At 42.7% G+C, this 24,279-nt stretch overlaps 1 protein-coding gene across 1 annotated transcript in view; it reads left to right on the plus strand.

Moving 5' to 3' along the window:
* VPS50 (VPS50 subunit of EARP/GARPII complex) overlaps nt 1–24,279 on the plus strand; it is an 86,286-nt gene that overhangs the window by 59,366 nt on the left and 2,641 nt on the right. The window contains exons 23-27 of the mRNA XM_080975640.1: nt 18,939–19,087; nt 20,125–20,221; nt 20,399–20,557; nt 22,104–22,225; nt 23,239–23,428. Of these exons, the coding sequence (XP_080831766.1) occupies nt 18,939–19,087; nt 20,125–20,221; nt 20,399–20,557; nt 22,104–22,225; nt 23,239–23,428 (717 nt within the window). The remainder of the gene's footprint in view (nt 1–18,938; nt 19,088–20,124; nt 20,222–20,398; nt 20,558–22,103; nt 22,226–23,238; nt 23,429–24,279) is intronic.

The following is a 24,279-nucleotide window of genomic DNA, read 5'->3' on the forward strand; positions in this document are numbered from 1 at the left end:
CAGATGTACACCATCCTGAGTAATTGCACTAAATCCATGTTAGATTACAACAACACATGGTTTGTGGAGATGGCTCTGAAGACGGTTTGGTAACTTCAGCTGGTGCAGAGTTCAGCAGCCAGGAAGACGGCTTGAGCATATTACACCAATCCTGGCTTGACTGCCCTGGCTGCCAGTTAGGCCCTCTTGTTGGTTCCTCTTGACCCATACCACTGGGTGATCCACAATAATGAAGAAACTTGGAAACTTGGCAAAGTTGATGCCTGTATATATTTCAGAAACAGCATGAGACTGTCTGCGGTGAAGCGGTGGTGGTTGAAAACTTACAATGATAATTGGGATTTTATCCTATATTTCATACCCCTACCTCAGCAAAGCCATCAAGATGATTTTTAAAGATGGAAAGCTTAAAAAAAAAATGCATTCAACAAGATTTTCCTTTTAGGAATCACTGCCTGTTTTCTCACAGCAGTTGCATTACCTGTGAATCCTTCTGTCTCAACAGTCCTCCAGAAGATGCCCATCCTTTGGGGCCTAAGGTTTCAGCAATCGTCCACAGCACCTTTAGTGATTATAAGCCTGGAGAGACCAAACATGAGACAGTTCAGTTCTCGCTCTCTGTGCTTCACGATGTGATATCCACATTCATTGGTATCAGTGATGTGAAATAAAGCCTAATGACTTCAACTCGGGTGCCTTCACAGAATCACATTAGTAGGAACCATCAGTCCAGAGGTTTTTTTCTGTTTCCAGTTTCCCACGCTGTTACAGAAAGCCCCTGACCCCCTGGAACAACTGTGTGTGTATGGGGGGGGGGTGTGGAACTCCAGCGGCCCCTGGAGCATGGAGTGCTGCAGGAGCAATTGATGGAAATTGCCTCTCCCCCCCTTTCTCCAGTAGAGAATCACAGGCATTTGTTCCAAACTCAGTGCAGTATGTTTTATTAATAATAGAAGGTCTGGTCTCAAGTGTGATTATAAAAGCTGTATGTTACAGTGCTAAAATGGCTACCCAAAAGTCAGTCTAACCACTTTTGCCTTACCATGTATCTCTCGTCCTCTGAGAGCATGTTAGCTGCCAGTGGAAATATTTGATAGATGTTGATTTATTTGTTTGTGTGCCTTTTTTATAGCCAAACACCAACATAATTTGGCTGTTGTTGTTTTTAGCTAAGACATTATTCACACCACCATGATACACTGCATCTCTTTTATGTCAGCAGCTGGTATAAATGGGTCTCCTCCTTCCAGGAAGAATTGAATCTACTGTATAAGAACCACGGTTTATCCTGTCAACTGTTGAAAGAACGTAAAAGCACATATCCCTAATAAGTAATGTGGTACCAATTCTGTGTTCATATTCTGCAATGGAATTAACTAGGCAGGTTAAATTTGAAATACTTTATTGTCACTTGTACAACTTGTATACAGTGAGATTACACGAGCACCCTCCACTCAGCTCTCTTAGACTTAATTCCCCTCGTTTACTGAGGCACACCCACCAAACCCGAAAGTCAGTTGCTCTGTTGTTATCTTTTCATTTAGCAGCCTAACAGCCCATGGATAGAAGCTGTTCTTTACGCTGTTGGTGAGATTAATCATGCTTCTATATCTTCTGCCTGAGGGCAGGAGATCAAGAAAGTGCCGGCCAGGGTGAGAATCATCCCTGAGAATTTTCCTCACTCTCCTGAGGCAGCGTTCTTCCACTATTTCATCCAGTGGATTCACGGGACAGCCCATAATATCTTATGCTGTATTCACCACCCTCTGTAGGCACTTCCTATCAGATGATGTCAAACCAGCATACCACACCCTGATACAGTATGAAAGGACACTTTCTATTGTTGACCGGTAGAAGATCATCAGATGTTGATTGACATTGTTCTTCCTCAAGACTCTGAGGAGATGGAGTCTCTGTTGGGCTTTCTTAACCACCTGGGTTGTATTTATTTTCCAAGTAAGGTCTTCACTGAGATAAACTCCTAGGAATTTAAAGGAGTTTATCTCAGTGAAGACCTTACTTGGAAAATAAATACAACCCAGGTGGTTAAGAAATGAAGCTCCTTCTGGAAGGGGAAACCGCAAATGCAACAGATCAATAAAACCAGGCAAATGCTTCTTTCCTCAATAGAGAGGTTGACAAATTATTTACCAGCTCTGGTGCACTGGAGCAAACAGCTTTCAATAGAATGGTACTAGGGAACAGAACAAGTTCCTGGTTCAAGCACCATAGAGCTGCTGGCAACCTTGGTTTGGTTTTATCTGTATTAATTGGGAGATCATTTTGATATAGTTCCCCCCCCATGGGTGTGGTTTCATAATAAACCCAGGTATGGACAGACGCATATAGAAAACACATTGGAATTGGAAAACCAAGGTGGATTCTCCAGGAAGGATATGTAACCATGTATGCTAGATTCCTGATAGCTCCTGCTCACAGATATCTTCTGTGAAACCCATGTGATAAAAGTGCTTTGTAAAGCACCACAAGAATCCATAAACTTCTGTATGGGGGAAGCTGTGGCTTCCTTTTTCCGGAGAGGGTTCTGTGTTTAATCCCTGGTGTCTCTATTCAAGTAACTTTGGTTATGTGAGCAAAGTTTCCTTCCATTTCATCCCACATTTTCTGGGGGGTGATCACCTTCACTATGCATGCTGATTCATTACCCCCACCCCTTCCAAAACTGAGCTTGGTAACAGCCACCTGATGGGAGTTGTAGCTCAGTACATCTGGAGGGCAGTAGGTTGTGGAAGGCTGGTCTAAAAGGTACTCACCAAGGTGATTGTTTTTTTACTTCCCACAGTATATTTAATCTATATATTGTGTTTCAGCCTAGGTACAGTTTTATTTCTGAGACCGAACAAAAATGAGAGCAGTTAATATGTAAGCGGAGGAGCTTGTCAGAGCAATGGGATTTCCAAGGGTAGAAACAGAAAAATGGACCTTAGTTTTTTTCCATATGTGAGAGAAAATCTTATTTGTTTTTCATTTAGTTTGTTTTTCACTACAGTGAACTTATGCTGTACATGCTTAATGGGGGGGAACTACTCTTACGAGATCAGAATTCAAAACCTTTTCCCATAAAGTCTAAAGGAAATGAAAGATCAGAAAACCTATCAAAATTGACAGTGCTCAAATTTAAGAATCCAGAGCTGCTAACTAGATCCGTCTTAAACCTGGGTGAGTAAAAATGTCTTAAGTAGTGACGGATGTTCATCAGGGATGTGGCTGTTCATGCCACCTGGGCAAGGGAATTTTCAAAACCAAGACATTACTACAGAGAAGGCTTTGTCTCACATCCCTACACAATGAACCACATTTGCCAAGGAGTAACAAGTTGGACTATCAAGCCATTCCTGAAGTATTTGATGCTATATTTCTCCATGTGTACACTGTACATGTGGGGGTGGGCGGGGGGGGGTGAGTCTGTCTTCCCTGTTCCCAGTTTCTGTGTGCTCTCCAGCACTGGCATTTGCATGTTCAGCAGACCATCAGGAAACAGAGTCTATGTGCACCTGTAGGTTCTCCCTTCTGACAGTTTCCTGAATGCAGCAGTGTTGAGGGTAGCAGAAGGCTTAATGACCCCATTCGCACATAATGGTCAGCAAAACCATGGCTTAGGGGGAGCCAAGCACATATGCAGGTTCCTGCATTGAAGGTGGTAAGTTCTGAGGTCCTCCCTTGGTCCTGCTGCCACCACAGCATCTATGACTAAGCCATGACTTGGCTTACTGTTGCATCTATACCCAGGCAGCTCATGGCTTGTTTGCTTCAGATAAACTTTGAGTGGTAAACTAAAAATAATATTTGGTTTATTGGCTTGTGGTTTTTGTTTGGAGCGAAACAAAGCACAAGTCTGAGTCTGGGTGTAGTGCTAGCTCAGAGTAGCACAGCTCCAACAGGACTGGGGGAGCTTTGCTCCAGAAGTCTGCTTGTTCAACCTAAGCCATGGTTTGGCATAGCGTCAAGTTAGAATTGGGTCACTGAATGCTTGACTATGGCATTTATAAGTTTTCCTAGTAAATTCTAGGGACGCGGGTGGTGCTGTGGGTTAAACCACAGAGCTTAGGACTTGCCGATCAGAAGGTCGGCAGTTCAAATCCCCGCGATGGGGTGAGCTCCCGTTGCTCGGTCCCTGCTCCTGCCAACCTAGCAGTTCGAAAGCACGTCAAAGTGCAAGTAGATCAATAGGTATCACTCCGGTGGGAAGCTAAACGGCGTTTCCGTGCGCTGCTCTGGTTTGCCAGAAGCGGCTTAGTCATGCTGGCCACATGACCCGGAAGCTGTACGCCAGCTCCCTCAGCCAATAAAGCGAGATGAGCACCACAACCCCAGAGTCTGCCACGACTAGACCTAATGGTCAGGGGTCCCTTTACCTTTACCTTAGTAGATTCTAAGCTGTTCTCTGTAGTAGATTTTTTAAAAACCAGAAAGTTACTACTGACACTTTACAACTCTCTAGGAAAGATTTGTGCATATAAAATGCCGTGATCCTTTATTCTTTCTATTCCTTAATTTTCTGAGAAATCTTGCCTTGGCAATGACGTCTAGCTATTACCTTTTTGACCAACTGTATTTTGGATGGCTTCCTTCTCAGTGTTGACTGTGAATTGCTCCATTAACTTTAATAAGACTAATTTTGCTTTTAAGTTAGGCAAATTCTTGATCAATTTTGTCAGTGGCAAAAAAGTAATGAGTTGCATCAAACAAAAGCAATTTTGGATCCTGTTACATTTAGATTTGAGGGAGTCTGGCATACTCTCTATGAATTAAGGTCATCTGTTCGCAGGAAAAGGATTGAGAATTTAATTCTAAATACAGATAATGATAAGGGGGGCTAATTCTTTTAATGCACCTTCTAAAAAAGTGGAAAATAGGTAATTAAACCACCTCTGGCGTCACTTCACCTCTTAAGCTGTTCATCTGAATATCTGAATATCTTCTTCCCTCTCCCACATTGGAGAAAGACTTCAGTTTTTTATTTCAGTTTTAATTTCATACTCACATTTCAGCATGAGATCCCAGGACAGGTTATAGCAATTAAAAACTACAACACTGAAACTATTTAAAACAAGTTATAGTCACAAAGATAGGGTGGATCTGAAAAAATATGTATCTCGGGTGTCAGAGGCTAGGGACATTTAATAGAGGTGCCAGAAGCATCTCTGGGGAGCGAATTTCACAGCTTATGGGCTACCACAGAGAGTTCCCCCTCCTGAGACACCAACTTGAACTACTATGGGCAGTAGAACTACCAAGAGTCCTTCTACCCAGGGGGTCTGAAGGGAAGGAGGTGGTATTTTCAGATATGGAGGGGCTAAATTATTTAGAGTTTGAACCCCCAAATGAGCACCTGGAAATTGACCTGGAAACTAACTGGCAACCATTAGTTGCATCAGTAATATAGCTGCTACATTTTGAACTAGGTGAAGCTTCCGAGTCAGAAGGAGCAGCCAACGTTTTTTAGTAGCAGATTCCAGAAATGTAAATGGCAGCTTGATGATCAAGTAATGTATCAAGTCCAGTCATTTAGATATTTGAGTTTTATATTGAACAATTGGTTCTCCTAGAAACAGCAGCAACTGTTTAAACACCAATTTGTCAGTTTCCAAAAAAATACTTAGCAAAGAATGACAACTGGAGATCATTGTGTTGAAGATTTTTTGTCTTAGTTCAGTTATTCCATGAGGCCAAGCTCTGGAGAAATGGCCAAAATCTCATTTGGAAATCTTGCAGGGTGAACTTTTGAGGGGGAAAGTAGGACATATCTGCTGTTCTCGGAGCTAAACTTGGGATGCCATCTATCGCAACCAGAGTTGAAAATAAGTTAAATGGATGGTAACATCCTTTCAAGCTATGCCGGATAGAAAATGAAGGGTGGAGTGCTGGGCACAGAGATGTCAAAATAAACTGGCAATTGTAACTGTTGAAGGGTTTTTGGTGTTAGGCCATTCATTGTTGTGACCTGACGGAATGGGTTTCTGGCAGTGATGTCCACAAACATAGTTATGGCTATGAATAGCATGTATTTCTTGTGGTGATGTTGCAAGTTTAAGAAAGATCACATCAGGGCACATTACCTTCAAATACTAACCTTCCTTATGTAGGCCTTTTATGGATTTTAAGTAAGACCATAGTAGATACAGTGGTACCTCGGGTTACAAATACTTCGGGTTACAGACTCCGCTAACCCGGAAGTAGTACCTCGGGTTAAGAACTTTGCCCCAGGATGAGAACAGAAATCGCGTGCCAGTGACATAGCGGCAGCAGGAGGCCCCATTAGCTAAAGTGGTACCTCAGGTTAAGAACAGACCTCCGGAACAAATTAAGTTCATTAGCAGAGGTACCACTGTATCTTGAAGGGATGACTGCTGGTATTCCAATGCAGGAGTGAAAATGTTTGTTGTTGTTGTTGTTGCTGCAGCCAAATCAAATATACTACTAATTACTTTATTTATTTTACCCATTATATGTCGATCCATTGAAAAAATCTGGTTGCCTGTTCTGTCTCAGTATTTGAGTTAAACACCACAAGGTGCTGTGATTGAGATACTAAGAATAAATTGGTTTTATAACTTACGTGGTGGTGTTTGTACCAAATGTGTTCCCCCACAAACTAATTATTTGTACCAAATGTGTTCCCCCACAAACTAATTATTTGAGCTTAATTGATTAGCATATGTAGCCATCATGACGGATACGAATTTTTCATTACATTTTAAATTTCATTTTAATCATGGTCAGTTGTATTGATTTTAGCATATAGTAGAGCGCTTGATGGGTTAGTCTATCTGCAAGTACTTTGGTGTTCAAAAGAAAGGCAGAGTGTTGTGCTCCTCCTAGTTTCAATATCTCTGGTTTATAAAGATAATTGAAAGCTCCTCTATACTGGGACTTCCGGGTCAGCGCCATCGGTGAATGGTGGAGTTCCTCCGTCCGGAGGAACGGGCTCCGTGGAAACTGGGTCTTCCCGCCGCGGCGAAGGTGGGGACCCGCTAGAAATCCCAGGCGGAGGAAGCCTGGGAACGTGGGGTTCGGCAGGGCACCAGGAGCGCCTCCCTACTCGCAGGGAATCCCATTTAGGGGCTCCGGAGCGAAGTGGGGTGAGAAGCGCGGTGCTGCAAACTGACTGCTACTTTCACGGAGTGAAGCCGCACAGCCATTGCCGGAGAGCGCTGACCTTTTCCTGTCGACAATTGGACTTAAAATAAGTACCCGTGAGTAGAAACGGAAAATTGGATCAAGAAATTTCTTAATTTGGTAACGAAGCGGGAAGGTTCAAAACAGGAAGTCTGCCTTCCACTTTTTGTATATAGACTAAAGCAAAAACTTTGTAAGCTAAAGCCTGGAAAGCTGTCAAAAAAGTCTAAATTTTCTTCATTTAGAATTACTGAAACCCCCTTGGAAGCAGGAGAAGGGGGGGGGATTTTGTTCAACCCTAGCAGGAGAGGGAGTGAAGAAGGATAAGTTTCCACCGTCTCTAACCTGGGAACGGGGTGTCAGAGACAGAAATTGTTGGAGAGGTTCATTGACTGTGAATGGGATATTTTGACAGATAGCTAAAGAAGAGAAACAAGCTGATTCCAATGTTACATTTTGCATCCTAAAGAAACAAAATATCTGAAAAATATCTGAAAAACGAAAGTAATTTTCCTTTGTTGGACTTGCCAAAAAAAAAGAAAAAAGGATACAAATAGAAATTGCCTCCTCTAGAGGGAGCTTGTCAAATTGTTGCTGCAGTACACTTGAGGGCTCAACAGATGTGAGATTAAGACCGCGGGAACAGGCTTTTCTGACCTTGACTACAGATGAGTTGGAAGGAAGACGGGGTGCTTGCCTTATGTAAGACAAGTGTCCTGCTGGAACAGATGCATGAGAAGATGGACTTGATGAATGAGAAAATGGATTTGACTGTTGCAGTTAATAACTGTGGGCAAACAGGGAATGTTGATACAGAAATTATCCAGGGACCAACTCATGAATCTGTACTGACTGGGCAAGTGCAGAAGATAATGTAGGAGGATGCGGTTGCACCCCAAATAATAAAAATGGAGAGTCCCGAGGCCCTACAGGAGTATGAGCCGCTGTCATTGAAGATTGAAGTTGGAGTGGGCCAGGGGAAGTCTGGAGTTGAGGAGGTTCCCAACGTTGGAGAGACCTTGGAATATGCTTTTAAATACTTTTTGGACTATATTGAGGATTGTGGGGAGTGGGACTGTGGGGAATGGGCGGGTTTGATGAAGGGAGATGGAGACAATTCTGGCTTGGAACCCCCCAGAGGCCTACCCCTCAATGAGAAAGGAAAGAAACTAAGAAAGAGACCAACAAAAGACAAGAAAAAGGGCAAGTATAAACAAGAAGAAGAAGAATTGCAGAAGGGACATGGAAGAGACTTAAGGGCCTCGGACATAAGGCTTCCAGGTTGATGGACTAGATGGAATGGACAGTAAGGACTGACACGATCCGAGACCAGGAAGAAGGGACGTTGGATGAAGATTGGAAGAAAATTTATAAAGAAAATTTTCTAATTGGGGAATTGGCTAAAAATTACAGTGGTGCCTCACAAGACGAAATTAATTCGTTCCGCGAGTTTTTTCGTCTAGCGAATTTTTCGTCTTGCGAAGCACGAAATCCCATAGGAATGCATTGAAATTCAATTAATGCGTTCCTATGGTCAAAAAAAGTCCAAACAAAGCCAAATTTGTTACAACAAGAGTTTATTAAGTGCTCTTTAAAGTCACACATACTGTAAAGAGCATTTCAAAAACTGAAGGAACAATAAATTAAGTTTCTAAACATGACAGAAAAACATTTAAAAATTAACAAAGTGTACAGTACATTTTCTAAGACTCTGGGGGACAACTCAAAGAAGGTTCCTCTTCCACTCTTTGCTTCTTGCTGAAGAACCCCCTCCTCAACTGTTCCCCCAGCCACCCACCACACAGAAATTCAAATACAGAATTTTTTTTAAAAAACAGCAGAGTGGCCCAATGGTCACAGAAAATCATAAAAATGCAGAAAAAAACCACACAAGCTTCCAGATTCTTGCAAACCCCTCCTCAACTGTTCCTCCAGCCACCCACCACACAGAAATTCAAATCCAGAATTTTTTTTAAAAAAACAGCAGAGTGGCCCAATGGTCACAGAAAATCATAAAAATGCAGGAAAAAAACAACACAAGCTTCCAGATTCTTGCAAACCCCTCCCCAACACCAAGTCCTTGAATTCCAAACACCCCAACCCAAAATCCAAAAATCCCAAAAAAAGTTTTAAAAGTTTAAAGTTTTGGAAAAGCTTCAAAAATCACCAAAGACTTCAAAAACCTCAAAAAAGGCTACCATACGAGTTGCTCCTCGAAGTCAAGTCGCAACTGTATTAACGGTGTTAAGAAAAAGGAAACAAACTTGCAAGACTGTTTCGTTTTTCGTCTTGCGAAGCAAGCCCATAGGGAAATTCATCTTGCGAAGCAGCTCAAAAAACGGAAAACCCTTTCGTCTAGCGAGTTTTTTGTCTTGCGAGGCATTCGTTTTGCGGGGCACCACTGTAATGAATATTAGGGAATGTTGGAATGAAACTATATGACTTTAGCAGAAATGATATCAGGAGTAATGTATATTTGATAACTAAGGTTCAAGCTTTAAGGTGTTTTAGGGTAAGATAAGGTTAAATTAATTAAGGTAATGTGAATAATAGAATATGGGGAAAGATGGAAAGGATTTGTTAATTATTAGATTAAATTAGGTTAGGATGAATTTTTTAACAAAAATTGAGAAAGATGGAAAGAATTTGCTGAAATAACTAATTAAACTAGAATACAAAAAGGGAGGTGTGAGGAAGTCAATGAAACAAGCAAATGGAAGTTTTAGATATGTAAGTTGGGATTTGTGTTGTTTTCTTTTTTCTTTTTATCTTTTTGTTGTATTGTTGTATTGGTTTTTGTGTTTTTTTTCTTTTTGTCTATTATAGTGTTTTTCAATGTTTTTTTTTAAATGTTTTTCTTCTTATAATTCTGAAAACTACTAATAAATATTATTATTATTTTTAAAAAAGAAAGCTCCTCTATACTGAGACCATTTGCCAAGCCAGCTCAGTGTTGCCCACGTTGACTGGTTGCGGCTCTCCAGCATTTTGGACAGGGGTCTCTCCCACCCCTACCTAGAGACGCTGGGGTTTGAACCTGGGACCTTCTGTGTTCAGGACAGATGCTCTGCTAATGGCCTTTCCCTTTATGAAGCAGAGCCAGGAAGGACTTCTGCTTGAGACTTTTGAGCAGCATTAGAGCCAGGAGGGTGCTGCCCTGCCAACTGCAGTCTGCCCTCAAGCAGCCTCTGCCTACCTGCCTTCTTATTACAACCGCTCTACGGGGTGGGACTGGCAGTTAGCTTCTTCCTCCTTAGCGCTCAGTTCAGTGTTGCCTTTGTAGAACTCAACAGGGAGGAGGCAAAGCTAGAATTAGTCAGCTCCCCAGTCATTTGGCTCTGGTGCCACCTACTGTTGGCCTCCCTGCTTTCCACCCCACCAGTGTCAGTGAACACCAGCCGCCATTGCCTTTTAGAACTGTTCTAGTTAGAGTAAACAGTACTGTACTAGACTATCTAACGGTTTGACTCGGTTTTAGGTACTGTCATACGTTGCAATGGCAATGGGAGAATTTGAACCCAGACTGATTATGTGGCCTTTATTTTACCCACCAGGTTTGTTTTGTGTGTTAAATTGGACACTAGTCAGGATATAGGTAAAAAGCTCTTGCTATTCCCAGTTGTGTCTTCAAACTCAGGCCATATTGTTCTCAGTGGAGTCCTTATGAAACCGTATCTTTTTTCTTTCTCATCGATTGTTTTACATTAAACTGAAAGACAACTTTTAGGACTGATAGTAGAAAAAGGGCACATTTGGTTTTGCAAAATTGTTCTTGCCCAGGGGAAGCATTGGTTAGTAAATAAAGCTTTAATTAACATCATCCATCACCATGAAGGGTGAGATATTAGTTCCTGTACTTGTGCTTGTATATTTTGATGGTTCTGCACTGAAGTGCATGCAGATAATTCCTTTGAGGAGGCAGATGTAAATTTTTAGATTTTCAAGGCTGAATATAATTAGACTTTAGAAAAGTAGCAGTCTCCTTTTCCTATTTAGCGGGAAGAATTGTAGAAGAGTAATGTATATCTTTTGTCATCTACTTGGCAAAACAGGAAGTGGACTAATGAAAACTTTGTGTTATTGTTTCATTGACTAATACTTAGCTGCTAGTATGTACCTTTGAACTTTTGGGGACTGACTTCTGAGTGAAGTTTCAGAAGATTGTGCTACTCATTATTATTTTTATGGCTAGTTTTATGTGCCAGTTGAATATGACCCTAGTTTTATGGATTTATTAAGGTAGAATTTTCTTTGACTTCCAGGAACCTTAAAAGAATTCTCAGTTCTCATGTAACCTTAAATAGGTTACAGTGGTGCCTCGCAAGACGAAATTAATTCGTTCCGCAAGTCTCTTCGTCTTGCGAGTTTTTCGTCTTGCGATGCACGGTTTCCCATAGGAATGCATTGAAAATCAATTAATGCGTTCCTAGGGAAACCGCCTTCAGACCAGGTCCGGGGACAGTCTGTCCCCGGACCTCTTCTGAAGGCTGGGGGGGGGGGGGGACAAGGGCTTTTCTTCCCACCCCCAGCATTTTAAAAAACCCCGGGACAGCGGAGGACTTCTCTGCTGTCCGGGCGATCTTAAAATGCTGGCGGGCGGCATTTTAAAATCGCCCCGGGACAGCGGAGGACTTCTCCGCTGTCCGGGGCGATTTAAAAGCCCCTGGGAAGGCGGGCAGGGGGGACAAAGACTTTCGCCCCCCGCCCGCCTTCAGAAGGTGTTCCCGCCCCCCGCCCCGCTTCGGAGCAGCGTTCCGAAGTGGGGCGGCTGGGGCAGGTGTTCCCGCCCCCCCCGCCCTGCTTCGGAACAGCGTTCCGAAGTGGGGCGGCTGGGGCAGGTGTTCCCGCCCCCCCGCCCCGCTTCGGAACAGCGTTCCGAAGTGGGGCGGCTGGGGCAGGTGTTCCCGCCCCCCCGCCCCGCTTCGGAGCACCGGGAGAAGCGATCTCCCCACAGCCCCTTGCTTCAAAAGAGGTCCGGGGGCAGCGGGGAAGAAGCGCTGCGCTTCCCGCTGCCCCCGGACCTCTTTTGAAGCAAGGGGCTGCGGGGAGATCGTGATCTCCCCACCGCCCCTTGCTTCAAAAGAGGTCCGGGGACAGCGGGAAGCGCTTCGCGCTGCCCCCGGACCTCTTTTGAAGCAAGGGGCTGCGGGGAGATCGCTGTCCCCGGACCTCTTTTGAAGCAAGGGGCGGTGGGGAGAAGCGATCTCCCCGCAGCCCCTTGCTTCAAAAGAGGTCCGGGGGCAGCGGGAAGCGCTTCCCGCTGTCCCTGGACCTGGGGCTGCGGGGAGAAGATCGCTTCTCCCCGCCGCCCCTTGCTTCAAAAGAGAAGACCCGCTGTCCCCGGGGCAAGCTTCGTTTTGCGAAGCAAGCCCATAGGGAAATTCGTCTTGCGAGGCAACTCAAAAACGAAAAAACCTTTCGTTTTGCGAGTTTTTCGTCTCGCGAGGCGTTCGTCTTGCGGGGTACCACTGTACTGCATTCTCTGGTATAAGTCAGAGAAAACCCACATTATGAATTCTTACTCCAAGAGTTTGTAGAAGTTGCTGAATATTTCTCCCGGGCTTTACGACTGGGAGATATAAAAGGAAAGTAGTGGTTGTTGTCATTTAGAAACACTTCATTACAAGAAACATTAGGATAGGAGTTTAAAGATGATTGCTGCAAAATGGTGTAAGGTGTGTGTGTGTGTGTGTGTGAAGTCTGCCTCGCTGTAGAAGCTCCATCAGAAAACTAGCTGCTGTCCTCACTACTAATTAATAAAAATGCTATGTCGGTTGCAAGATAAAACTTAGGTATAAAAGGAGAATTCCAAAATCCAAGTTTGAGACAAGTACTCTTTGGTGAGAACCCCAGCAGAGATTTAAAATCACCAAATTATTGATATAGGAACTCAAGAGTGGCTTGTAAGAGCCATGTGGTCCTGAACTGGAGCAGCCATCTCAGATCTCCTCACACTTTCAGCTTCTCAGGTAGAATGAAGGGGAACAAGGTCTTGATTACCTAGTCTCTCTTAAGGTGAGCTAAGCCTGGCAGGACAGCTTACTCTATGGCACAACCCCTTCCTTCATGCATTAATTAAACATGTTGGTTATATGAGGCTGGTTATCCCACAAAAGCTTGTCTCAAGCTGTTGAACCCAAACTTATTAGAAGGAATCTTTCATATTAACATTCATCTGTGTAATTCAGTGCGAGTGGAGGCCTGCTACCTTAAAAAAGAACCCTGGGAAATGTAGGATGTGGACACATAACTTGAGTGACCCAAACTCAAGTGGATTTATATACTTGGAATCTCAAGTGGATTTATATACTTGGAATCCAGTTTGTGAGACCAGTAGTTGGCTCAACTTGCATCTCAGTTATTTTCAGTATGGTTGAGTAGATTAACAATTTCTATCTCAGGTGAGTCCAGTAATCTGTCTGGGCCTCCACTGTTAGGTTTTATTTTTTGTGAATGGTTATTTCCAGAATTCTTGGATTTTACCACTTGTTTCACAATGTATGTTAAAGAAAGATGGCATCATATTCCTATATGGGGTGTGTGTGTGTGTGTGTGTGTAGTACAAATACTGCTAAACGTGAAAAGGAGCTCTTCATCAAGTTTGTTCCTGTGGCCAGTGGTGAAAATTACATACTCCAAAATCCTTTGTAACGTACCAGTCAATGATCTGTCTACCTCCTTTCTCATTACAAGGAGTGATACGGTACAAAAGCTGGTTACAGATAGGTAGCCGTGTTGGTCTGCCATAGTCAAAATAAAAAAAAATCCTTCCAGTAGCACCTTTAAGACCAACTAAGTTAGTTCTTGGTATGAGCTTTCGTGTGCAAGCACACTTCTTCAGATACACAGTATCTGAAGAAAGAAAGGTACAAAAGCTGCTGAGACTTGATGCTTTTTCAACCTGAATGGCACCTGTAAACCTGACAGTTGCTCAAAGGTCCTTCTTGTTTTCCTGCTCAATGAAGGAGAAAATGAAAGAAGGAAATGTCACTCTTTTGAAAGTGGGAAACACTTGAGACAGAAAATCTCCCCCACCTCATTTTTTGTGTGTTTTTTAAAGGCACAAATGCTAGCTGTATAATGAAAGGCTTTTTGCAACGCCTACTTGCTTTTTGCTATCTCAAAAGTAAAAACCTTTCTCAGTGTATTGTAGAAGCATGGAATGATACCCTAAAGAAGCAAAAAGTCATTAAGGGTCAGGCAGTCTGTATATGTCCTCGACATATTGGGTCAATGGGTTATGTTTGTTCAGGAATTTTATGTCTCTGGATGCTAGAAGCCTGCCTTTGTTCTTTTCTTACTCTATATCAAATCAATTTGTCACTTTGGAGCACTGTTGCTTGGACTGCACTGAATGTTCTCCTCTTTCAGTTGGGGGGGGGGTCAAAAGCTTGCTTTCAGAGGACCAATATACTCCTTGAAAGAATCCTAAATTCTGTGGATGTTAATCTCCTCTCCCCCCACCCGCCCCGTATTTTTCACTCCCATTGCTCTGCTGCTATTCTGGCAACTCCTCCCATCCACACACCATATTGCCATCACCTTCTGTTAGTCACATGAGCAATCCTAATCCCAACTCATCATAAATAGGACGATTTTATGACACTACATAGCCAATGAGATCTGGCTACGTGCTGATGTCACTGAAGACAGACTAAGCCATTAACCTCAATCCCAATAGATGGACACTTTTGCATCATTTCAATACAGCCATAAAAAATACTGAGAGCGGGGGCTTTTCAATGCTGGTGAAAATATCCACGAACAGTTGGGTGCTCTGATTTAATGTAGTTTATTTGCCACTGTCTTCTTGACACATCTATGGCTTTAAAATTGCAAAACTGCTGTATCCCAAGCAAAGCAGACCTTTGGAAAGTTCGTTTTTCATCACAATCCTTGTACAGTGGTACCTCAGGTTAAGTACTTAATTCATTCCGGAGTTCTGTACTTAACCTGAAACTGTTCTTAACCTGAAGCACCATTTTAGCTAATGGGGCCTCCTGCTGCCGCCGTGCCGCCGGAGCATGATTTCTGTTCTCATCCTGAAGCAAAGTTCTTAACCTGAAGCACTATTTCTGGGTTAGCGGAGTGTGTAACCTGAAGCGTATGTAACCTGAGGTACCACTGTATGGTTAGATTGAAAGCCCTGTCTTCATGAATGCTATGCAACCTCTTCTTTATTCATGCTGCCATGGGTGGCTTGAATGGCATTCTGCGCTGCATGGGGCTTCTTCAACTGATGTAGTGCCTGCATTCTGCCCACCAACAGTAAATTAGGACAGGAGCAGCAAAGTTGGCATTTCTCTGGGTAGCAGAGCCTCATTCAGAGCAGCCCTTGGTGCAAGGAAGGGCCCTGCAGAGAGGGGAGGGAGATGCCTGGCTTTCCTATCAATGCAGCCCAAGAGAACCTTGCCGGAAAATAATTGAACATTACCTGTTGTGCTCTAGCAAGTCTTTTCCCATGGACAACACAGGCAAGAAGACATAGGCATCTCGAAGAAACTGGGCAGACCTTGAAGTCATCTTAGTAGCTGAGAATTCTCCACTGAATTGTGGCCAGTCCCCAGAGACAAAATGGTTGCGGGATGTCTTCGGGAGAAGAAAAGGCTCAGGGGTAAAGTAAACCCTGCTCACATCCGGAGAAGAGTCCCTAAGGTGGTTGGATGGTGCCTTGTACACCTCCTTCTGGCAACTCCTGCAGCCCAGCTGGTGCCAAACATATTGCTCTGCTTCCTTTGGACCACATCAGTGAGGCCAAGAGGACCTCCGTGCACACTGCCCACGCTTGCGCCCTCAGAAGGTCACTTTGGTGCTGCTAACACAGCGGTTTGACTTCACCTCTGGAGGCGCCCTCCATTGTCTCTCGAGACAGACAGATGCCGACAACAGCAAGATTGAGCTGCTCATTCTGATACAAAGTTTCAGAGTTTAGGAGAAGGGCCATAGACTTAGTGGTAGAACATCTTTTTTATGCAGAAGGTCCTAGGGTCAATCCCAGATAGGACTGGGAAGCAACCCTTCATGAAATTCTGCAGAGCCGCTTCCAATCAGTATATCAACTAAATAGAGAGCTGTAAGGCAGCTTCCTAGGTTCCTGAGATAGGTGGGTCAAGCAGGGAAAATTGGAGGTGTTTCAAGAATCCTTTTGGGTTTCTAATGGAAGATACCTTAGTGAAATCAAATATTAACAAAAGAAGGTTATATACGACAGTGGGACACTCAAGACAGCCCTGCAATGCAAATTGAGAGGAGTTGGGTGAAGTTGATAGGAAAGGCTAACATGCCAATTCTTTTCCACAATCCAAGCACATGCTACAGTCTCTGTTGTGAGGGGTGGGGGGGGGGGGTAAAAAAGTAGCCCACACTGCCATTTGGAACAGTCCCACTTGCAGCATCTGAATTCGCCACAGGTAAAATGGCCCACTTTAAATTTTAGTTTTAATACATTATTCCAGTCATCACACACTTGTTCCTCAGTGTAATTTGAAGCAGCCAATAGACTGAAGGTCAAAATTGTAATTCTGGTCATGGAGAATCATATCAAAGAAATTGGTTTTTTTAAAGAATTTCAATCTTCTATTTCTTTGTTTCATAATGGATTTTCATTTTTTCTTTTTAAATGCCTTTGTTATGCATTAGAAGTCAAAAAATTATTGTGCTGTGATTTGTTGCTCACTCGAAAGGTGTTTCACTCATGAACTACATTTCACTTTTAATTTATAAATAGGTTTCTGGCTTAAAAGTTTACTGATGTGGAATAGACAGAGTTGTCTTTGAGCTCAAACTGCTTGGCCTGCTTCTCACAGTAACAACCCCTTTGACCCAAACACCTTGTTTGTTTGTTATTCTCCTTGCAAACTCTTGATGTCTTATTCTTTAATGTTGTTTTTATAGGGCACAGCTTTCCATCTTTTTCATGTGCAGGGGAGACAACAGCACAGCAATGCATTTGATGAGGTGCTTGCTGTAATATAAATACTTTGACAAAGTGTGGTTGTTAAGAGAAGGTGCACATATTTGATGACTGAAGAAAAGTCTGGACGTTAAAAACATTTAGATCTTCAGGTCCATTTACTGTTGTTGCAAATCTGCAGAGTTTTGCTTGGTTTGCAAGATTTTACTTCATTGATGCTAGAGGGTATCCCTGTGTTTTAGTACTTGGTGTCTTAAGTTTTGCACTAGCATATGCCATTGCTTGCTTAGTGGCACTAGTATTCAGCTGTTAGAACTATGCCATCCACAGGCAGCATTGGGAATAAGATCTCACCTCTTCCATTTTTACCATCACTCTGCCCCTCCCTGTAGGGTCCCCAAATGTCGCTGGTACTTTATCCCTGTTTTTGAAATGTGGTTAGTAGATTGGCCACTTGGTGAAACTCTAATCACATTCTCACTTATGACAAAGTGAAATAACTCACAGATGACCACACAAATAAGTAGCGGCTACAATGCTTTTTTCTGGGGGGGGGGGCGCAGGGGGACGCATACACCTAAACATTTTGTGAATCTTTGTACTTTTGTCCATTTACTGTATTTATTTTTCCCGATTTGAACTATAAAATGGTGGTTTTCTTGAGTCAAAGTGAGAGTACCTATAAACATTATTTTAGAAAAAAAGCACTGAGCGGCTATATCCTCCACTCATCGATGTATTTCACTGTAGAAATTCAATGGGAGTTTGAAGTATAGTGAGATGAGCTGTCCAAAGAAAACGTTGTTTGTTTGTTTTAAAAAAGAAACCCATTGAGCTAGTGCAGGCAATTGTAACTTTAAACAGCTATTTGAATCCCAGCCTCAGTCATTCTGTGTAATCAAAATAGTGGTTGAAATATGTATCTGCTTGACACCTGCTATACAGTAGTGTACCTAGAAAATAGACCCTCTTGGAGCTTTAAATATGATCTAGGTTTCCATTTTATTGTGGATGTGGACAGAAAATGACTTTATCAAAACTTACTATGCTGTAAATCATTCAGATTAATTTTTGGGTTATATATCCCTGTTCCAAATACTGCGAGAGAGCATTATTTATTTGTTGCCCATGTTTCTCTTTCCTCTAATCTTGGTGGTTTCATATAACTTACTTATAGTAATTGATTCTTTCCTAAAACTTTGTGCATTTTATTTGCTTGGAGCGACAAGAAACCCACAGAGAATTCTAGTACATGATGAATCTCTTTCGCTGTGAGGGATGAATGCATTCCAGTCAGGTTTCTCTTCTAGGTAGTCATTTGAATAACATGAAGGTGAGGCTTCATCAGAAACAGACTTCCCTGCTGAACAAAGCCAGAAGGCCATTGCTTTTAAAAAAACACCCCCCCAAACCCCACATTTTTGTGTATATATGCAGTGTTTATGAGATTTAACAAAATCATAGCTTGATAAATGGATTCCTCGATTAACAACACAAAACAGCTGCAGGGTTGAAGGTGAGTAGTATAAAGTTCCTGAATGAACACGTTCATTTTGCTACCCTTGAGGACAAAGAGCTGTCTTATTAATTATGCTTCTCAAATCTCAGGCTTCCCGGCCTTTAGAAGCCCATTGAAGTGTGTGGGTTCTTGTGGTCAGTTTATCTGCCTCCTGGATTCTTAAATTTCAGCAATAGCATGGTTTAGTCCCCAGAGAACCCTGTGTTTCAGCTGGATTTCAGCTAGATAGAAACAAGACGTGCCAGTTTCCGTTGCCTGAATACCTTAGGCTGTGTTCATCATGTTTCAATAACTCTGATGCCTGTCTTCCTTGCTTTCCTTCCTCCCTCCCTCCCTCCCTCCCTCTCTCTCCCATACCCTATGCAGGAGGTCTCCTCAGATGCCGCTGGAACGCTGACTGCTGTTGAAGAAAGAAAGGAAAAGGTTCCAACCCCCCATCTCAGCCACCTTGTCGTCTTGACATCAGGCAGCACTTTATATGGCTTGGCAGAGAGAGTGGTCGCCACAGAATCCTTGTGCGTTGACTGTCAATCCGTGTTTCTTTCTAATTATTACGATGGACACTTGCAGATTAGTTTTTAGATTCATCCTCCAATTGTTGAACTGCTTCAAGTGGGGTCTTCGTGGTATTAACTTTCTGTCATTGGCTATGACACTTTGTGCACGATAAGAGCATAAATCGCTTGGGGTTAAACGAGGGATTCATGGTTCAGACTATACTAATATATCCTGAATCCCATACTTCTCTGTCTGTGGTGATGCTTAAAATGGATGCATTCCCAGCTTTTCTGCATCCTTTTGACTTAAAAATGTATCTTATTTTTAAGATCAATATTAGAGCAACTCTTTTGGCCCACTGGGTAGGGGTGGACCGCAGCCTCCTGAGAGTGCCACTCCATATCAGACAACATACTTGCCTGAACTTCCCCAGCTATATTCAGTTGCCTGGTTGCACTGCCAACTGCTTTCTTTCACTGTGTTCTGTTGTTTACATTTTTGTCTGTGTTCGTGCTCATAGCAAACGGAGCATTTTAATTCAGAAATCATTTGTTATCACTTTGTAACAGAGACAAAGCGTTGGCGCCACTGGGAGATTTCTTACAGAGATATGTGGTTCGTAAAATTAGTGAGCAAGAGCGGAAAAAATTGAGCCCCCTAGCCTCGGCCTCCCTAGTCTAGCATCCTCTTTGCGTCAGGGGCAAACCAGGTCCTTAAGAGATAGCCACGTGCAGGACGCAGAAGGCCTCTCTTGCTGTTGTTCCCTAGCAATTACTATTTGGAAGCATATTATCTCTGAAGATGGGTGGGGGGTGTTCATATGGCTATCATGACTAACAGCCACTGGTCAGCTTATGCTTCATGAATTTGACTAATTCCCTTTTAAAGCCGTTAAAGCTAGAAGTCATCACAAAAGATATTGGGAGTTGCATCTGCAGGATACGACGTAGACAGGGATCTGGTCCAAAAGGCTCTTGTATTATCTTCTGGAGGCAATAACTTTTTCTAATATTTGTACCGAGGTCACAATGGATTTTTCTCTTTTGTTTCTCAGAGTGTTTTTAGCTGAGCAGTTTGAGTTCCTCCAGTCTCATCTTGATGCTGTAATGCCTCCAGCCAAGAAACCTTTTCTTCAGCAGTTCTACTCGCAGGTCAGGATTCTGCACACATCCACTGTTTTTATTTTTTAAGGGTGGAGTTCATTGATTTCTCCTGAATGGCTATATCACCTGCATGACACAGTGATGTGTTGTGCAGTTTATCTGAAGTTTTCCTGTACCATAGGAAGAAAATGCTGTTAATTACACCAGATTCTCCTTGTGTTCCAGACGGTTTCAACAGCCAGTGAACTCCGTAAGCCTATATACTGGATTGTAGCTGCTAAAGCAATTGATTATGAACAGATGCTGCTGCTAATGGCAAATGTGAAATGGGATGTGAAAGAAATCATGTCACAACACAACATTTATGTAGATTCTCTTTTAAAGGTGAGTATCTCTTTTCTTGCATTGGATTTTAATGACCTAACAAAGACAGAAATCATTTCTGTTGGTGCCTTCTTATATATCCTGTGCAACACATTCTCAGCTGGATGTTTTGCTCTAACCAATTTTTTGTTGGCGTTGCTAGAGCTAAAAATATTTGTTTTCCCATTATTAAAGCTGAAGACTTGTGGGTAGCTTGCCAGCAGTGAGAGTAGGAGACCTGCTGGAGTTCAATTCGGTTCATGAGTTGGTATATATCATTAACAAAGAGCATTATGGGACTCTCTTAGCTGGAAATATGAAAAGCCTGTCACAAGAGACCACAAATATAGAAGGAAAGCCAAGCTTAATTTAATTAATTGTTGGTGGTGCCAGAATCTGGTCAGATTGACCTTGAGGAGTAATCGTCTGCAATTACCTTCCCTCTTTTCGTTTCCATTATGAGTTTTATGTCTATCTGCTAAAGACTATCTGCGTTCCCAGACGTACCTGTAAGCATTAGTCCTTCACTAGTACAATCATAAGCAGAAGTAAGTCCCACTTCACTTGCAAGTGAGTGTGCATAGGATGGTAGCCTTTGTCTTCTGTTGTCCTTACATTTCCTGGACAAGAATAACCGACTTGGGGATATGTGAATTAATTTTATCCAATCACCAAATTATATATTTTTATGAATTCCATTTGTAGGCTACTATTCCGTACTAATTCTTCCCAGTTTTAATCCTTAATTGAGACTAACTTTTTCCTTAGTAACTCACACTTCACGCAGGCCGACTATAATAAAAATATGTTTAGTGTGTGTTGCATGTAGTGCATTTTATGAGTTTATATTTGTATTCTTTAGGGATGGACAAATCCTGCCAATTCTGATTCAGTAATAAGTTGAATTTACTGGATTGGAAACTCCATATCCATGTTTGTGAAGTATCATTGGAGCTGTAGATCCCATGAGCTGTGTGGTCTAGGATACTCCCACATATGTGCAGGATATCACAGCATGAGCCAGGTTCTTGCCACACACCCAGCTGGACTATTTAATTGCTCCAAAACTATGGAAGCTACAGTATGAAAAGTGGTGGCATGCCCTGGAGTGCACTAGAAGCATCAGCACATACTAGCCTAGGTTGAGTTAGGTAAGCCTCCATGCAGAAAGCTCCAGGTTCAAACCCTGGCATCACCAGTTAAAGTATCAGGTGACATGAAAGAGACCCTGCAAAGCCTTCTGCCAATCAGAGCAGACCTAGCTGGACCAATGGGCTGACCAAGGATAAAGTAGCAGCGTGAACACACTTCATGCCATATGAACATTCCCCATGTTCCAAAAGCAAATCTTAATTGAGCTACAGAATTTTAGATGATAAGGGAGTTTAGTGGCAACCCTCATGATAACCATAAATGAGATGAAGTATAATCCATTTTCTCTCCATTTTGTATCATTGTGATTTGTGCCTCCCTTTGCTCCCTCTATATAAATGAGTTTTCGTGTCTAGATAGGTATGTTTTGTATGTATTGCCACCACTGACTAATATTCCCTTTATGTTTTATTAGGAATTTGAACACTTTAACAGGCAGCTGAATGAGGTTTCTAAGAGAGTTCGTATTCCATTGCCAGTGTCAAATATTCTTTGGGAGCATTGTATACGACTAGCTAATAGAACTATTGTAGAAGGGTAAGTGGATTATGACACCTTTTCTAACTTTTTTGTGGGTCCCTCTCCTTGCCTTGTAGCACATGGTTCAATCCTGCTCTTTTCTTGTAAAACCTTAAAATTTGGATGATGTGAGCTAATTAATCAGAGAAGCTTGGACTGTGTGGACCCTGCTTTAGCCTTGAGTTGGATCAAGGATGGGGAATCTTCAGGCCTCCTATATGTTGTGGATCTCTAACTCTCATCACATCCAGCCAGCATAGCCAGTGGTCAAGGATGAAGGGAGTTGAAGTCCAACAACATCTGGAGGGCCAAGGGTCCCCATTCCTTGGGAAGATCGTCTCCAGGTTATATCTCAAGTTCTGCAGTGATCACACCACATGTGTCCATCAGCTGCCTTGCATAGGAGTCATGAGGAATAGAATTCTTGAACTGAGCTTGAGCACAGAGCCACGGTGCATGTGTAACAATATTATTTATTAGGGGAAACCTTTCCTTGCTCACTTCATTACTGGGTCAGAACAGCTGCTACGGCACCTCAAGGTTCTTAGGAACATAGTAATCACACAATTGGCCCATCTAGCTCAGTCCAGCAGTGGCTCTCCAGGGTTTCTGACAGCACCATTCCCAGCCCTACCTGCAGATGCCAGGGGTTCACCTGGGAATGTCTGCAAGCAAGGCAGATGCTCTCCTACTAAGCTACAACCCCTCCAACATCAATTTAACCAAGAGAATTTATCACTGCAGAAGTATTAATATCACTTTGGGCTGTTTAGGTGCACCCCATACTTGTTCCCTAGATTCAAATTCAGACCATTCATTTTCCAAACCAATTGCCATCTTGAAGGGCAAGAGAAGAGTATTCACAAGTGACGTGAGAGTTGTCCCTTTAGTCCTCTGTAAATACATCAGTCTCCAATAGCAGCTTGATATCCTTACTGCATTCTGCGGCAATTTGCCCACAAAGATGAGGATGTCAGAGTAGTTACCGCGCAACCACGACTGCACACTTATCTGTTGCTTGTCTGTCTTAGTTACGCAAATGTCAAAAAGTGTAGCAACGAGGGGCGTGCCTTGATGCAACTGGACTTTCAGCAATTTTTAATGAAGCTGGAGAAACTCACGGATATTAGACCTATTCCGGATAAGGAATTTGTTGAAACCTACATCAAGGCTTATTATTTGACTGAAAATGACATGGAACGCTGGATCAAGGAGCACAGGGTAAGACATGGATTTTTAGTTCCTCTCATTGGGTAGGAATTGTGGGGAATATCCTTGAGGCAACAGTGGAGGCCATGTAATTTAAGCAGAGGTGGCTGGCAAGGAAAGCGATAAACTTGCTCTCCTCCCCATCCACTTGGTCTGAAGTCACTTGCCCCATGATAAAAAGGCCCGTGAGAGAAAGAGAGAGAGAGAGAGAGAGAGAGAGAATAAGCACTAGGCTTATTTCCCTCATGTCATTATAATCACATGAGGGAGAATAGGGGGGCACACTGGCAAGCCTCACCCTCCTCAGACGCATTACAGGCCCCATATTGAGAGCTGAAGGGCATTTGATTGGAGCTAGGAGCCTCTACTATTTGTCACAGCAAATGTTGGAAATCATATGGGGATCCCTGGTTTAGAAAAAATGTGCTGGGGACGACGACTTCCCAGCACTTTCTTGCCAGTGTTTGTAATCACATGAGAGGGAAGATTTCCAAATAGGGTTTAAATCTTTCAAGGAAGGGTATAGGCTCCCAGGCTGATATGAGTCCCTAAAGAAGGGTCTGACAACTGAAATGGGTTGGGCTCATTTCAAGAAGCTATTTTCCTAGCATAATGGAGGTGCGTGTCTCTCCCCCCACCCCCTATCCTGGCTTCTGTGTTTTTCCCTTTCTTTTTGATTGGTGCTTTTCCATTCTGTAACAGTCTGTTCCCTGTACTGCTTCCTTTCTGCTTAATATACTAAGTTTAGAAGGCCCATTAGGAACAGTTCTTGATTATTTCTGTGGTTGGTTGCATCATTAAGGAATTGACCCATAACTTTGGCGTTGTTGTATAAGAAAGCAATGAGAATAATACATCAGTCA

The sequence above is a fragment of the Podarcis pityusensis genome (assembly GCF_964106645.2).
Source record: "Podarcis pityusensis genome assembly, chromosome: 12".
Classification (NCBI taxonomy): Eukaryota; Metazoa; Chordata; class Lepidosauria; order Squamata; family Lacertidae; genus Podarcis; species Podarcis pityusensis.